This window comes from Pleurodeles waltl, chromosome 5 (genome assembly GCF_031143425.1).
Source record: "Pleurodeles waltl isolate 20211129_DDA chromosome 5, aPleWal1.hap1.20221129, whole genome shotgun sequence".
In the NCBI taxonomy this organism is placed as follows: domain Eukaryota; kingdom Metazoa; phylum Chordata; class Amphibia; order Caudata; family Salamandridae; genus Pleurodeles; species Pleurodeles waltl.
This window is the reverse complement of record NC_090444.1, coordinates 1,293,670,444-1,293,688,336: the sequence shown is the minus strand read 5'-3', so window position 1 is coordinate 1,293,688,336 and position 17,893 is coordinate 1,293,670,444. Positions and strand designations below refer to the sequence as shown.

The window sequence follows — 17,893 nt, the reverse complement described above, 5'->3', positions numbered from 1 at the left end:
GCTGCACTTTCCACCCAAACAGCAACTCTTTAGTTTAATTCTACTCACATCGCACAGTGCATGCATTAATAGATACTGTAGTGTTGGGGGCCCTAGGCCCTCACGCTACTAAAAAGAAGGTGATGCAGGCAAGTAACATGGTTCTAGGATCTGGCCTTGGGTACTTGTGCCCGGCCATTTTTATTGGCAGGGTCACCTGAGTGGTGACACCTGTGTTGGATGGGTGTGGGACGTGTGTTTAAGGCCAGCCCTCAGCCGAGTGGCTGGTGAAACACTAGAACGTGTCCAGCAGGACACTACATCCCTCCCAAACTTTATTGAGGAACAAAACAACGAAGTGCAAGCTTTGGGACAGAAACAAAGACACAAAGTATATGAAAACACGCTCAAAACCACCATCTCCATCACTGCATTTAAGTGTCGTCTTTCTGAAATCACGGCTGAGTTAAATGAAACTAAAGAATTCTTAACTCAGCAGAAGATCTCTAAACTCCAAAAAGACATCACCAAATTCAGCCGTGAGAAAGCTTATCCTTATATAAAAGACGACTTTGAGGGGGATAATCGATCCCTGTCATCCGACGAGGCTCCTGCACCAATAAGAAAATCTCGTAATTACAGCAGTGGTTCCTCGTCTGATGGGTGGAGTACGGATGATAATCAACCACAACAATCATTTTACAATTATCCTCCGTACCCGATACACCAAGCAGTACCGTGGCAAGCACCGTTTCCCTTCTTCCAACCTCGACCAATGATGCCTTTTGCCCTTTTTTAGGCCGAGGCCGGGGCAGAGGCAGAAGGAGAGGCAGACACGTCCAATGGTCCAGAGACGAACCGCAGATGATTACCAGGAGCCAGTCAAAAAATCCCCCACTGAAGACTTAGTTGTTAATCTTTCATCCAGACAACTCTCAGAAGAAGAAACATCTGTGCTTAATAAAGGGTTAGGTTTTGTTCCAACCCCCCAAGACGATCTTTTTCGTCTACACATCGAGTTAGCAAAATTTTTCCGGAAAATCCGTCTGAAATTCTTTTTCAAAGATAAGACAGAGGAACCTCAAGCCTTTGACTCTGGTCTCAAAAAACCTTTGACCTTTGTCCCTCCTCTTACCATGATACCAAGTGAAGTTCTAACTTTTGAGAAAGCAGTGCTATCTGACTTAAATAAACTCCATCCCAAACAAGCCTACATCAACATTCCAACTGAAGAAAGAATAGCCCTGATCTCGTTAGCATCCGACCCTGAGATAACTATAAAACCAGCTGATAAGGGAGGAGCTATAGTGGTTATGGATTCTGCTGACTACAGAAGGGAATGTTTACGTCTTCTGAGTGATTGTACCTACTATGCGGAAATTAATCATGACCCTAAAATGAGACTACAGACACAGATTAAAATTATGATTGAGGAAGCCAAGAAAAACCTGTGAATCTCCCCCAGAGAAGCCGAATTTTTGGACACATTGCATCCACGGATACCGTATTTTTATTGTTTGCCGAAAATTCATAAACAAACAACCCCCCCTACTGGACGCCCCATAGTGTCAGGATTGGGTTCAATTTTAGAACCACTCTCGATCTTCTGTGATCATTTTTTACAACCATTAGTAAGAAATTCTTCGACTTACTTGAAAGACACAAAGGAGGTGCTCAACTTGATAGAAATTATCAATGAGGGCGATATCATACAAGCGATCATTACACTAGACGTAGAGGCATTATATACCAATATTCCTCAAGAAGCAACCTTACAGGTTATAGAGACTGCCTTACATGAAGTGACATCAACTCTGTCTTCTCCAGTTGAATTTATCTTACAGTGTGCCAGATTAGCCTTGACTGAAAATTTCTTCCTCTTCGAGGATCAATTCTACCATCAAATCCAAGGTACCTCAATGGGGAGCACTTTTGCTCCGAGCCTAGCATGTCTTTACATGTATGATTTTGAGAAGAAACACATTCTACAACCAACTAATCCATTCTTCAATTTTGTCAGGCTATGGCGTCGCTATATAGACGATATTCTCATCATTTGGCAAGGACCCATGATTCAGGCAGAGGATTTTGTTACTTGGATCAACACTCTTGATCCTTTTTTGAAATTTACAGCCACTGTGTCTGTTCATCAACTACCATTTTTAGATCTGATGATTACTATTAACAATGGCAAATTGCAGACCAACGTATACCACAAACCTACGGACCGCAACTCGCTCTTACTCTATCAAAGCCACCACTCTAAGGCTCTGCGGGACAATCTACCCTTTGGTCAATTTTTACGTCTGCGTCGCAATTGCGGTCTACTTAAAGAATTTGATCAGCAAGCGGAGATTCTTCAAGATAAACTCTGCGATCGGAATTACCCAACAAAGATTATCACTCAAGCACGCAAGAGAGCCAGGAATAACAACAGAGAGGCACTATTAGCGCCTAGAGAACACCAAGCTCAAGCTAACGTGTGTCTCAACCTACACTCCCTTGTCAAACTCGATTAAGAAAATTATCAATAAGAGGTGGTCCATCCTCACAAGTGGTGGTTACGACTTAAAAAAACCTCTTTTTGCATTTAAACGGACTGCTAATATAAAGGATCTGGTGGTTCATACACGCCCGCGAATTTTAGATAACCCTACTAACCTAAAGACCTTATGGGATCTCCCACCAGTTGTGGGTCACTATCCCTGTGGGAATTGTAATGTATGTAGCCTCACTAGACACCTAAAGAAACTCGACTTTGACTCTATTGGACCTTGGTATCTCAATAAACATACTAATTGTAATACCAAGAACTGTGTTTACATGATAACGTGCCCGTGTGACTTACACTATATCGGAATGACATCAAGACCTGTCAAGATTCGTATCAATGAACACAGAAGCAATATCAGGTGCAAAAAACTTACTACCAAACTGAGTATTCATTTTTTGGAGGTTCACCACTCCCCGAATGATCTATGGTGGGTGGTAGTGGAAGCACCGTCTATTCGTCCTGATGATTCTAAATCCCTCTTCAGGATTGAACAAAAATGGGTGTTCAAATTGGGGACACATCTACGAGGACTAAATGATGACATCCCTTGGTCCTCCCTCTCACCTTAGATCCTGGCCATCACTCTCTATATATTTGTATTTTTGCACATTATTTTGCATATTTCTATTTTTTTCCAATGTAACTACCTTGTATTTGCTCACAGTTACCACAGCAATACAATATATTCTGGTGAAATAACTCTCAAACGTCTTTCATCTGTGCTGGTTTCCCATATCTCTATCTATAGCTAAGGTACCAGCCCCTCCCCGCCTTCCCGATCTAGATTTAGTCCGATTTCGGACTTCGGTGTTAGACATTTCTAACGCGATCGGGACACTGGTCTCTTTCCTGATTTACCAGCCTCTGTTTATATTTAAAATAAGTCCTTTGTTTGTTTTTATCTTTAGTTGGCAGAAGACGCGCGATAGATACCAATTGTAGTTCTTCTTTGGTACTCTGGTCCCATAGGAGTCCTTCATCCATTTCAACTATTAGACGCGCGCAAAGCAGCAGCGTCTGTTTATAGCTCGGAGACCATCCGACCCGGTTGTTTCCGGGTGACGGTCTCCGAGGGTAGGTCCCATACCAGGACCAGTGACAGAATCTGTGAGTATCTTTTTGACGTCCTAATGAGAACGTCCTTTTTGCTTTTGTCGTAGACTTTTGACATTTGCTTTACTAACCAGTTGACAAGGCACCCGTGCCGTTGTTTGATAAATGTCGGATTTTCAATGTGAGCGCATTGAGCATTTCGCTCACAATAAATAACATAAAATATGTGGAACCAATAACAAGTATTAGCGATACCACCCCTTTAATTATTTAAGAGATTTGCATTTTCTTGATATACCGTATTTATCGGCGTATAACACGCACCGGCGTATAACACGCACCTCTTTTTAAGAGGACATTTCAGGAAAAAAAACCATTACATTTTATCGGCGTATAACACGCACACATCATTTGCTCCCTATTTTCAGGGAGAAAAAGTGCGTGTTATACGCCGATAAATACGGTAATGGCGAGGTGTTTTCTAACTCTATCTAATTTATGCTAATCGCCAACCTCGTCTATGTGGCACTACAAGACCAGATATTTAACCATTTGCTTCTCAGGACAACTTTTAAATGTTCTACTTTGTGGACAAGCTACCTGATGCTTACATTTTTAACTCTCATTGTACAGTATTGACCTTGTCCTACTATTATTTACACTTAGTGTCATCTTGAATCCCAGAGACGCTTCACCCATGGAACCTGTTCTCGAATAGGGGGTGGAAAGCATTGTCATTTGTGTGATGTCCCGTTCACTGTTTTTACACCTCAATTTGGTTGTGTTGAATACTATTTACCTTTGAGATATACCACAATCATGAGATTTGTCCCATGCCAATTTGGTTTTGCCTCTCCTTGCTTCTTTTTTCTTGTTTTTCAGGGTACCTGTATTACCAGTCATCTTAAGTAAGTGACCGGTCTTATTGTATCTTTATTGATGATACTTACTTCAAAGAGGTTAGTTATTTAGTTACTTAGGTCCTGATAAAGCGTCAATGGATCCGGACGGACCAACAGACGCGAAACATGTCGACCGTATTATAGAGGTTCTTTTTAACATTAGGAACACTCTACCATATTCAATTAATTTTTGAAAAGTGTTTTGAGCATAATCCTCTCCTGCACTTTCAAATCATTTTTTTTAACCTTGGTCTTCATCCTTGTAGTATTAGACTGATTAAAATGATGGAGTTTAATGGATGAATAACCAATTTTAAACCTCTTTTTTTCATTTTTTGATGGTGACTTACAGCACCCTAGTTTAGCATAGTTGAACTTTTTTTAGTCACTGTCTTAAAAATTTGGCTGAGAGCCCCCGCCTCGGGTGCCCACTAGGCATTGCAGTGCCAGCCTAGTGAGGAGCTAATCCCGATGATGATGCTGGTCATCCATTAGGATGCTTGAGGGTTCTCGCTCCTGAAATTACGGGTTTCTCCTGTCTTTATTTTCCACATATACATTTCTTTTGGAACAGTGTACCCTTATTTAGTTACAAAGTATATACAGTCAGTTCAGGTTGTCTGCCTGATCTGCGGCATGGAACAGGTGCAGCTGGGCTCTCGGCGTCACAGAATGCATCTGTTGTTGAACCAGACTGCGCTGGACACAAACAGCAGTGCAGATGACATCCGGATATTTCAGTCGCTTGTCCACGACCTCACATTTCACTGGGGATTGACGGTCCGGTCCCGCCTGGGCTCATGTTGTCAAAGTCTATGTACAACTTCTGATGTAGGTGCATCTGGAGCAGTGGGGAGTCCACTGTACACAGTTCTGGAAAGGCATTCTGGCTCTGGAGATGGCACACCTCCTAAGACTGCAGATGATGTGACGGCCTGGTGCACCTGGGTGTCCAGAGGCAGTGCAGCAGCAGGCTTCCCTCTCGTTCCAGAACTCCATCAAACAGGAGTCTCCTCGAGGCCCTTTGGCTGGCTGCCACAGGAATGTGTAGACTGTGCTGGCCTATCACAGGCCAAGCAAAGGCATTGCAGAGGAACTGCCTACAGGGCCACATCCTAATCTCACATGGAGCCACAAGTGTGGTTGACGCATGGTCAGCTTGCTCGAGCCGTCAGGATTTAGGTGCTCTGGCCATACTGCACAGTCTTTGATTGACCAGTCTCTGTATGAGACCTCCGTGCTTCCCGATGCCCTACGTGGAGCTGTCTCAGACGCATCTCTCGCAGCGGGATTCCTCTCTCACCGGAATTCCCTAGAGGCCCTTGCCCCTGGATTGCCACGGGACAGCGTGGGCTGTGTGGGCCAACGTAGGCAGAGCCAAAGGAGTTGCACGGAACTCCCAACAGGGCCACGTCCAAGTCTTGTGCAACCCCAAGGGTGGATGGTCCAAATGGTCTGGTCTGCTCTCACCAGCAGGTGTCTGGTTCACGGAGGTCATGGCAGGTGTTCCGGTGGTTATTTTCCATGTTGCCAAAGATGCCTGGTCAGCGTCGGTTCTTGTTGCCGACTCTGGCTCCATTCAGGTGGTGCTGTGCTCCTTTGGTGGTTGGGCGATGCACCTTATCAAGATGATGATCTGTTTTTCATCCTTCTGCAGATCAAACAGGTAGCGGCGTCTTTGTCTGCGGAAGGATCACTTGATGGACTTCATGGCCACTGGTGGGTCTTGAATGAACTGTGCAGTTGGCGACAGGGATGCCATTGCAGCCAAGCAGCCGGTGACAAGTGGCAGGACGGTCGCACTGAGAAGCAAGGGGGTCCACTCGCATAGCTGTCTTCAGTGACGTCTGCTCACCCCGGTGGTGGTCTTGTGCTGATGGATAACTTTTTATCTCCTTGCACAAGTCCTTAGCTGTGTCACTCTTCTTCCTTCTGCTTGCACACCTGTGATGGAGTTGATCTGTTGTGTGACCGATCTGCCACACTACTCTCTTCTTCTCGTCCTTTCTCGTTGTGGCATCATGCCACGCTCTCGTCTCCTCCTTCCTCCTTGGTGTGGCATTGTGTCACAGGTGGCATGCTGCATCACATGAACCTTTCACTGCACCTCTGCTGGCGCATCTTGCTCTTTGTCCTGGATGTGGTGTTGTGCCACAGGGCACATGCTGCGTTACATGGACCTTTCTCTGCACCTCTGCAGGTGCATCTTGCTCTGTTGCAGCCTCTCGCAGGCTGAGTCCTGCGGGTAGGACTTGATCCGCTCACCCAGCTGACCTCTTGCAGTTCTGGTCCGTTCCCGGATCTTCTTGGTGGACCGCTCCCTGACTGGAGAACCACCATCCTCTTCCTCCATCTCTTCAGTCGAGGGCACCACTCTTGCACCTCAAGACTGCACTGTTGCAGCGCTCGCTCCTGCCTCCATCTGCTTGGCAGGGTCGGTCTGTTCTGCTGACTTGCTCAATGATGGGCCAACAGTGGCCATCTTCTGTTGCTGTGTGGCCGGCTGGCACGGCATCTTGTCCCGGGCATTAGGTCACGCTGTTGGGTGCTCTGTCCATGTTCTCGGGCTCCTGCTTGTGTTGTCAGCTTCAGTGGCACAGCTCTCTGTGCACCTCTGACATTGTCTCTTTTCCTTCCTTCTGGGCATTGTTTGTTGACGCCTGGCATGTCCCTTTCCTATCTTATGGTGATGTCCATCACTTCTGGGCATGTGGCGTTCTTTCAGCGGTGGCGGCAGACGGCCATCAGGGGCTGCGCAGGCCATGCACACTCTCCTAGTGCCTTGCGTGGCACTTAAGTCCATTTCTCACTGTTGCAGCTTGGCTGGGACAGCTGCAATCTTCTCCTTCGCTGTGCAGCGGTCGTACACATCGTTTCCGTCTTCTGCGCCGTTTCCTTCCTTGGGCGCACTGCAGGTAAGTGCAGTGTTCTTTATTTCTTTCTTCTCTTTGTTTCTTCTGTTCTTTTTTTTTTTTCAAACAACAAACAGTCTCGTGGGAAGAGGCCGGCAAACTGCACGATGCTCGGTGAAGGGGGGGAGCCTCCCTTAGGCGCTTCCTTGGTTCTTTTGGTGCATGGCAGCACCTTTGCGCCTTCCATCCATGCTGCCGGCTGTGTTGTGGCCTTCCCAGGCCTGCCTCACATCACTGCAGGGAAGGGGGGGCGGCCCTGGGCACTTTATTCTTCTCTCAGTGCGCAGCAGCACCTTTGCCCTCCTCAAGCGTGGCTGCAGCAGCCTTCTTTCAAGCTGCGGGCCACGCTTTTGGCATTTTATTTGGAAGAGGGGGGCGGCACTGGGCATTTTTAGTATTCTAGTGCGAGGCAGCACCGTTGTGCCACCCACCTCGCGCCCGCAGCACTCCTGGCAGTTCTCCTTGCTGGGACACGACCGGCGGCCAGGGGGGTGGTAGCGCCACATTTGGGCAGCAGCAGCCTCCCTAGCGCTGCGTGCCATTTTCTTTCTCTGCTCGGCGGCAGCAGTCTGTCGGAAGGGTGGGCGGGCACTTGGCTTCTCATTCCTGTGCACGGCTGCACCGTTGCGTCTTCTATCGTTGCGGCAGGGCTGCGGCCCTGTTAGCCCTCACAGGCTGCTTTCTTGTTGCAGGGGGTGCATATAGGCGCTTTTAAGCGTGGACTCGACTGCAATCATTTACCCTACATTTCCCCCGCCACATATGCTGTTCACACTCCAAATGGCTGCAGGTGTTCCTGTTCTCACCTCCTTGCAGTGCTGGCAGCTTGGCGTCGTTTCATTGCAGACAGCTGCCGCCGGCTCACGCATGGGGCAGACCCCCTAGTCGCCACTGTAGTGTTGGGGGCTCTTGGCCCTCATGCTACTAAAAAGAAGGGGACACAGACACAGTAACATGGTTCTAGGAACTGGCCTGGGGCACGTGCGCCCGGCCCTTTTTATTGGCAGGGTCACCTGAGTGGTGACGCCTGTGTTCGATGGGTGTGGGGTGTGTGTGTAAGGCCAGTCCTCAGCCGAGTGGCTGGTGAAACACTAGAACGTGTCCAGTAGGACACTACAGATAGATACCACATGCCCTTCAAATTACATTCAAACTTTTGTTTTATTTACTCGCTGTGCGTTCATTTAATTATGCTGTTTTGTACATTAAATATGTAGTTCCACCCAACACTTTGAACACATTCTTCCCTGAGGCTTGATCAAGTCATTCTTTCAGGATACACTCCGAATACATAACCCCACCCGCACTGCACGTTACATTAGATTTTGTGCCCTGCACTTTGAAAGAAGATTCCCTCCCCTGTGCACTTCATTTCAGTTACTCTGTGCTGCACTTTCGATAATTATTATTGAATAACACTGCCACACTAAAGATCATATCTGTTAAGCTAGAGTTCGAACGGAAGCCCCACGCCGCATGTGTAATTACAATGTGCACTTTGAACTGATAGCAACAATCATCATGAGCACAGTAAAAAAAACCCTAAGGGCTAAGATGACCAACAAGAAGAGGCAACAAAAAAAGGGCACGCCAACAAATAAATAAAGGAGCAGCAGCTAAAAAACACGAAAAAAACGATGAATGACATTAATAAACCAACGAATTCATAGAAACAAAACTAATGAAATGTAAACGAAGCACAGGCTAAGCAAGAAGGTCTGGCCTATAACTGAAAATGCAAGACAGAACTGTCCGCTTTGACAATGTTTGGTAAGTTATATTCGGATTTGTACATTCAGACACCTCCTTCCATTTATCGGTTGATCATGAAACATACATAAAATGTAACCTCTATGAATGCAGTTTTCAAGGTGAACCACAAGATGGCAGGAAAGTACATAAATCAAAATCTCAGTAATGGCAATTTTTTTTTTCTTCCAATATGAACACCAGGGTTACTAGGGTCTTCACATCGTCCCACCATTAAATAACTATAAAATGGATTCCCTTCATTTACATAAATAAAACGTTAGTTAAGTATGCACACTTTTCTGTTAATTTTAATTTCTGATGAGAAAATACATGATAGAGTACAATCTAACATATATAACATTATTGCTTAGATTAACAGAATAAGAATCACATTTTTAGAGTCTCGCATCCAATTAGTTTCACCTATCTGACTGTATGTCTCACTATCATCATCGGGTTACCTGCCTGAGATTATTCTGCCAGTACCACAACTTGTACAAATGAATTCAGATCCCAATTTAGAATTTCATGCTTATCTTAATGGGATACATGGTAGAATTTTACAGTGCTCACAGTACTAGCAGCCGGAGTCTGGCATTGGTCTCCACGCTCTCCAAATAAAATTAGCTACACTACATTGCTCCCAGATAAGAGAGGAATCTTTGCACACAAAGAAAGCCTGAAGTCAAAGCTCCACTGGAATTGGTTCAATATTCTCTAAGCGCCGGAGAACAAAAAATGTAACTGGCTTTCCAAACCGCTAGAAAACAACCCCCGCACGGGAGCGAGTTGCTATAACCACTGCAGAGAAAGAGAAATTCAAAGGAAAAAGTCCCAACCTGAAATTTAGGTACAGAGCGAGGGATGAGGAGCTTTACCCACCCAAGACACACTTCCCACCCTCCCTTTAACTTTCACTGTAAATGTTGGGCACACAAAAGGTGTGGCCAACAGGCCAAAAAATTATTCTATTGCTTCCTTCCCAAACCCTTCACCCTGAAGAGTTTAACAATCGACGTTGTAACACACTTATCAATAGTACTAGGTTCAGACCATAAAACACTTCTACAGAGGCTGACCAATGTCTTCTGTATCTGAATGAACCACAGCAGTTATTAACCCTGGTCAGAGAATGAGAGGTTGCTAAGAACATCCTTGAAGACTTTCGAGGCTGGATCATGTATTTTGTTTCTCTTCCTGATGTCAGATGGATTTTGGTGTCTTGCTTTTCTACTGCATCATAAATCTCCATCGCCCAATCAGTTTGCCAAGGAGGTTTTTAACTTTTGTGATTCTTCCTCTTCACTGGCACCTTCTTAAGGATACACCTGGCACCTTTTATGTGTAGTAATGTGCAGGGGGATGCCACTGCTACTGGCAAGAATCGCTCTTTCTCTGGCAAACAAGAAAAAAGCTAAACAGATCTTCACCACGTCCAGTTCTATTATTTTTAAACCGATTACGATGCCAATAACTCAGCACCTAGCACAGGGTTTAAACAATTATGCTATGCGAATTCAGCATGAAAACAGACCCTGGTTTATAGGTTTATTGACATCCCAACAGCCCCTTACAGTGCCCACATTTCTCTGGGGATCATGGGAAGTTAAGAGAACCTCTGGGCAGTGCATTTTGCTTCTCACTCTGCAAAGTGTATTCAAGATGGAATAAGGATAGGTTAGGTTACTGGTTGCCTTATTTTACCTTCTTTGACTCGGCCTTCTCCTCTAGGAACAAATTCATATCATATCCAGTTGCAGCTCGCTCCTATTTGTAAGGGCGGGGCGTGTGCAGCGTGCGGGGGAGCGGGACAATTAATAACACAAAATAAAAAAATAACAAATAAAAAAACTTTACCTTCTCGGTTGCCACCGCCGCTCCTCTATCCTCGTCGCTGACACTGCAGGAACAGGCTCCCAGCCTTCCCTGTGCCAATCCTGACGCTGCTCAAAGCAGCACCAGGATTGGCTGGGAGTGCCCAGCCAGGTCTCTCCCATGCAGACTGGGAGCCTGTGCAGGCTCTCTCCAGCCCGGCAGAGAGCCTACAGCGCATGTGTGTTTGGCCGGCCCGATACAGCCGGCCAAACACTCATGCGCTCTGAGGCGAGTGCTCTGTGCACTCCCCTCCGAGGCTGTCATCCCCTATGCCCTGCCCCTTTCACCACAAAGGAATAATAAACATTTTGTGGTGAAAGCGTTGCAGCTTCTGCTGCTGGTGGGGGGGCAACGCTCCTCCACCCATATGGAGGAGCAGCCCCTGATCATATCATTTCTACTTGCCCTTAAGAAGATATTTGAATGTCTTGATGGAGTGTTCTGCTGAAGAATATTGGTCTAATATCCTACAAAGTGGAATGGATATTTTCATTTATGTGACAAGTTTTCATCAATTGGCAGTGGAGCTCGTTGATTTGCATGAACTCAAATTACTTTATTTTGAAATGGTCTGAAAAATGAGATTAAGAGTTGATTTGTTCCTAACATCCTGCTTCTATTTCTGAATTTACGAATCAAGTGTTGTTTATTGAACATAGGTTACAAGAGAGACAAAAAAAAGAAAGGAGTCCTGACAGTTTTTTTCTAATTTTTCCAGAGTTACTTCATATGGTGGGTCAGCATTTCCAGTAGATCCTTTCCCTCAAGCATATATGTAGATAGGATCAATAAGGGGTCTTTTGACGAAGAGGGAAAAGTATAGCCTGAAAATGCTGTCTCATGTTTATATTGTGGTGATGTCAGAAATATTATTCAGGCTTCTAAAAATTACCTTAGAATAATGTTAGAAGAAGAGAAGAATCATCTCCTGAAAAAGAGAAGAAGAGAGGAGTGTGTTGGCTTCTTTATACTGGACCATTTATGAATAATGTGGATTATCATCTGTTTTTACAATAACTTAAAAATGGAAGGGGGAAATCATTAGTGTCTCTGCATTACTGCATTTTGGCACCTGTGGAATGTTTATGTATCAGGATTGGGCCAAACAATAACATCCCAAAAGAGTAGAGAAGACTCCTAAACTTAAACAATTGATCGGTTACCATTAACTTCAGGCCTCATGTGGGAAGCCACTTTGGAGATCATACTGAAATGCTATCTTCTGATGTTATTGTCTCTCCCAATTATGCTGTAATGTTTTATATTCCTTGGTTGAAGAGGCAAACCTTATACATCTATTGGTCTACCAGAACAATATATTTGTTGTAACAGTATTGTCAGTATTCTTATTATACCTCTGGATGTTAATGGGCATCAAATGATGAGATAAAAAGAATTTTAAAATGGCTACTGTTTTTTTTCCATAGAAGAAGAAGAACTGGGTATCCTATTTAACCACTGCAGACATTTTGTTCAATAACATAACTCTTAGTGCTACCACGGTTTCATTCCCTTAATGTATGCAAGGTTATCATCCAAGGATTTTTTCACCTGGAATTGACTCTGTTCTGAAAGCACCTGATTTTGCAAGTTACAGTAACTGAGACAACTTCTTTCTGACCATTTTAGCTATTGAAAGATCAAGACGAAGGAGCATGCTCATGAGTGAAGATCAAGTTGCTCTCTTTTTTGTTTCTAGACTTTAGATGTCGCTGCCTTCCCATTTTCTTCCAGTTAATTCACTTTCAATCAAATTTCAACTATGATTCTTATACCTATTTATTATCATTCATCATATCAATCCTGTGACCTTATAGAATCGTGGAAGATTCATTCTGCATTTCATTAATCTCAATTAAAGTCACATGTGCTAGATCCTTATCATCATTTTCCATCTGAGGATTAGCAAAATATGATACACGGAGAACTACAATATGACGTTCAAGAAGCTTGTACATTTTCAGTTCCTAATTCAATTTAAAAAAAATCCATCTAGTGAGTGAATGTGGAAGATGCTTCTTATGTTAATGCTCTCTCTTACTGGTATGCAGTTTCTTACAAGGGTATCTTGGAAAAGAAGGAACTTCAGGTGGGGGCACACAGTCACATCTGTGCACAGGGGGTTACAGGTGCCCTGTCAATTTCAAATTGATTTATTAAAAGAAGCCTGCATTATCCTTACTCCCTTGAAGTTGAAGTTGAACACAGATCATTAAATGAAGCCCTATGTCACCCTGGATGTATGTCAAATGGAAAATGATGATCTATAAAAAGACCCTGGATAGCATAAAAGATCCCTGTTAAGTTGACAGATATTTATCAATAGAAGTCTTCTATCGTTATAGAAGTTGAGTCTTCCCAAGATTGTATGGATAATATAAAAGAAAAGCTAAAAGTAATTGAGGAACTCTACATTTTTATATAACTGAGTGCCTAGTGTTCTGGTTTGACTGAGCATGCAAGCGGTTTTATAGCTTTACTCGATATAGGGTTCACATTGGAGAATACTATAGAAATTTTGTCTCTCTCTCCTGACAAGTCCCCTTTGTTTCTTCCACCTTTCCTTCCTCAAACCACTGGTTTGGATTAGGCAGAAGAAGGTTAAAATATGCTTAAATAATATCTGAGAGTGTATAATGACAGCCATGAAAATTCTAGTTTCTAGCCTAAGAATGTCACTTACCCGTTTGTTATGTGCTTACTTTGCTACTTTTCAACAAAAGGATAACAACTAAAATACTAAAAATGCATGAACTAATATTCACCAACATTTTGAGGAAAAACAAACTGGAAAAAGCCATAACGTAGACAGTCACTTTTGTGTGAAGTCATTGGGACGAACTGTTAGAAAGAAGACAATGAGACCCGCTATAATCTAAATGACATGAACATACAAAATAAGAAATATGTAAGTGTCTGGTGTTGGGAAAGAGGAGAAAAATGTACCTTCACGCTTTAAAGTTATCAAGGGTCTTAAAGGCAATAATTTCGCAGTAATGCATAGGCCTGACTTTAGGGTCAGGAGAAGAGTCTTTGTAGTTAGGAAATAAGCTTGAAGTGAGTATATCACACTCCCACCAGAAAGACACATGATTGTCTGGTATCTCTGTAGATTCCCTTGGTAGTTCTTCTCTTGCAGAGAATTTGTTGTGTTATGTGTTTATTACTAATCCTGTCCCTGAATCTACATTAGTTCATTTTTTAATTGCATTATATTTTTACTAACTCTAAATTAAACTAACCTTTTGACAGTTCATTAATACTAGCCTAAAGATAAAGTAAATTAAATTATTCCTGAATACATTATAGTTTTTTATCTTATCCTAATCCTAAATGAAATTCAGTGCAATTGATTTGGATTAATTTATACTGAATTATAATAATCCTGACCATAATTTACATTAAATCGTGATACAAATCCTACCCCAAATAGAAAATGAATTTAAATACACATATGGTGTGTTATTAAACAAGGCATTTACTACATGTGCTTTGATATAAATGTCATGAACACTCACTAATGAGAGAACTATTTTCAAAGATTATACACACCTGGCCAGTGTAAGCAAACTCCAGAGCCTGTTTCAAACCAAGACTAGTTACCCCATGCAAGTTGACCTCGTCGGCTCCACTTTCAACCATACACAGACTGAACATCGCCTGAAAAGACAAAAAAGGTGAATGTTAATAATTACTTTAAAAATGGAATGCTTCTAGTTGATTTTTCTTACAAGTTGAATATTCTCGTTATAATGTAGGGACAGAAGATGCTTTGGCCCAAAGTAAAAGTAGGAAGGCACTAATCTGGGTGTCAAGAAAGTTAGCATACAATAGGGTAACACAACCTAAGGGGGCCCTGCTACAAGAAACTGTGATGGGACTCTTCCAAACCCTTATTCTGAACTATTTCATCACTTCCTGCCTTCCTGGAAACCACAGAGCCAGGACAGTTGCACAGCTTATCCAAACTTACATGCTTTGCATTAGACAACTAATCATCAGGAGGTAAACTCAGGTCACACACTATGAGGGGTGCCAGGGGGCAAATTCATAGTGAGAGCCTCTACACAGCCTGCCCAGGCTCTCCCTTTGCCCAAAGAGGCAATTACCAGCTGAGTCATCAAAAGATATGGTACTTACATTACTTAAAAAGACATGTAAATGTATTTACTCATTATTTAATAATAAAAAGTACAATACTGATTATTTGTAAGAGCTTCAGCTTAGTACATTACATCATAGAACTCAGTAAGATGTATTTAAAAGTAATAATTTTTAGATACAAAATTAGAAACATTCAAGAATTGCCCACACCTCCAGTGCATTGATCAAAATGCCTCGAGCCAACCAAAAGACAAGAAAAGTGCACTTTATAGCTTCTGAAGATCATTGTTATGTAGTATATAAACCATATAAGGTGTTTTAAAATCAGACATTCTGTGGCAAACTGCTACACGGTGCTCATAAATTGGGCAATCATGTAAAATAGCGTGCAATAATTATATCTTCTAAGGATTATACTATGTGGTCAAGTGAGTAAATTGGGATGAGTGCTAAGGTGCTTTAATTACACACTGTGCAATTCAGCTACTGGATGAATGCCTACAGTTTTAAAACCAGAAACCAATGTTTGTGGTTAATTGTCTTTTTAAAGTATGTTAGTGCACTATATAGCCTTACAGCCTGATGTAGTGAGCTACACCAGCTATTAAAGGCCGCTCCAGTGTTAAAGGTCCGACCCGAAAGCGAGGGCCTTTAACAAGGGAGCAGACTTTACTGCAGTTATAGCCCTGCTACAGAGGGCTATAATGCTGTTAGAACATTTTGCCACTAGAAGGCAGAATGTTCTAATAAATGAAACAAAGGTCTCACGGAGCTTGAGAGGACTGAAATCCCTTGGGCTCCGTGAGACCTTTGTTCACAGCAAGAGCTGTGAACGACAGCATTGGAATGTTGGAGCTTTGGGCTTCAACCGGTTGTTAGAAGGCCAGGGCACTCCATTGTTTTCAATGGAGCTCCCAACATCATGATGGTCTAATATAGCCTTAGAACATTGGAATGTTCGTAGCTCCATTGGAGACAATGGAGTGCTCAGGGCTTTTACTGGCTGGTAAAAGCCCTGAGCGTCAACATTTCAATGTTTTTGATCACAGCAATAGCTGTGAACAAAGGCCTCATGGAGCCGGAGGGAATTTCAATCTCCTCAGGCTTTGTGAGGACTTTGTTTTATTTATTAGAACATTCTGCCCTCTAGTGGAAGGATGTTCTAATAGCCTTATAGCCCTTTGTAGCTGGGCTATACTCGCCTTTGGCTTGGGCCTTTAACGCTGGAGTGGGCCATTAATGGCCAGTATAGCCCGCTACGGCCGGCTCTAAGGCTATATTAGAACATCCTTCCACTAGAGGGCAGAATGTTCTAATAAATAAAACAAAGTCCTCACAAAGCCTGAGGAGATTGAAATTCCCTCCGGCTCCATGAGGCCTATTGCTGTGATCAAAAACATTGAAATGTTGACGCTCAGGGCTTTTAACAGCCAGTAAAAGCCCTGAGCACTCCATTGTCTCCAATGGAGCTATGAACATTCCAATGTTCTAATGTTCAATAACTACAATGTGCAAAATGCAAGTATCTTGTGTTAAACCAAACTCAAGCAATAAGAGAGCTTGTTCTCGAAATTTGTGTACGATTTAGTAAAGGACAGATTCTGAGAAACAACGACTAATGCTAACACAAGTCAATTCAGCAATCTGCAGAACTAAAAGGCGTCAGAGCAGTTCTCTGTAGTACAAAGTGAAGTAAAAGGAAGCCATCATGCTTTGTAATTATGCTCATATCACTGGCTTCCCAATATTTAACAAATTCAGGATTATCACATTAACAAAATGCAGTACCGAAACAACAAAACAAAGGTAAATTAGCAAAAGAAAGAGTTTCCTTTCAGGTTCCAAAAGTTCCACAAGGCACATGCAAATTGCAGTAGTATTGCTGCAAACTGTAGATGTACTTAAACTTGCATGTTGTGTATTCAAACTACAATTTCAGCAGGAGTGGTCCAAACATAAAACGAACATTCCAGATTTTTTTAGATATCTGTGTATAAAATAATTGCCAGGTGTATTTTTTGTCTTCAAAACCTGTGTGATGGTGGGTACGAGGAAGTGATTGGGATGATGGACTCTGATCTCATTATGCCCGGCCATTCCCATCTTACAAGGGCTGGCCCTGAGCCAGATATCTGGCCCAAGTCAGGCTCAGGCCTTTCTTACATACTCTACCTACACACACAGCTTACACAAGCAGGCTTTGAAGAACAGCAGAGCAATTCAGAGGTATTTACTCATGCTGTTCACAGTAGCAAATCTCTATTTACAGAGTGTGAAAGCTTCAAAGTGATTTGTGAATGACATGAGCATTATGCTACAGTAGCTCATGGCTTAGGATCACACGTGAAGCTATTCCATACCCCATACCTGCACATTATGCACTGTTCCTTTTATCTTTGCATCCGAGAACACATTCTTACGGAAGGAAAAAAAAACATCCCATTTGAATTTATTTCAGTAAATAATGTATTACCAAATTTCTGATATCACCCAACAAACACACATTGCCATATAGTGCATCAGTTCTACACGTGCCTTAAGAGCTAGCGTTGTTATTTTCCTCACAACAAGCGGGAAAACATCCTCGAATGTGTGATTTTTTAGGAAATTAAACTTTTGCATACTATACTTGAATGCACACGCTCTTACCTCACAATATCAAAAACTGTTTCTATTTTTTGAGAGACCTTCCACTTCCTCTCCCCTAGTAATCAAATGGTTAATAATTTGCAGAGCCCTCCCCCAACGATTTGAAGAATACG

General features: G+C 42.9%; 1 protein-coding gene across 2 annotated transcripts in view; it reads right to left on the bottom strand.

Annotated features, from left to right (window-relative positions):
- The window catches only part of KLHL32 (kelch like family member 32), an 866,209-nt gene that overhangs the window by 481,486 nt on the left and 366,830 nt on the right, over nt 1-17,893 (bottom strand). For both annotated transcript variants that reach the window (XM_069235531.1, XM_069235532.1), the window contains exon 4: nt 14,580-14,687. In XM_069235531.1, coding sequence (XP_069091632.1) covers nt 14,580-14,687 — 108 coding nt within the window. The remainder of the gene's footprint in view (nt 1-14,579; nt 14,688-17,893) is intronic.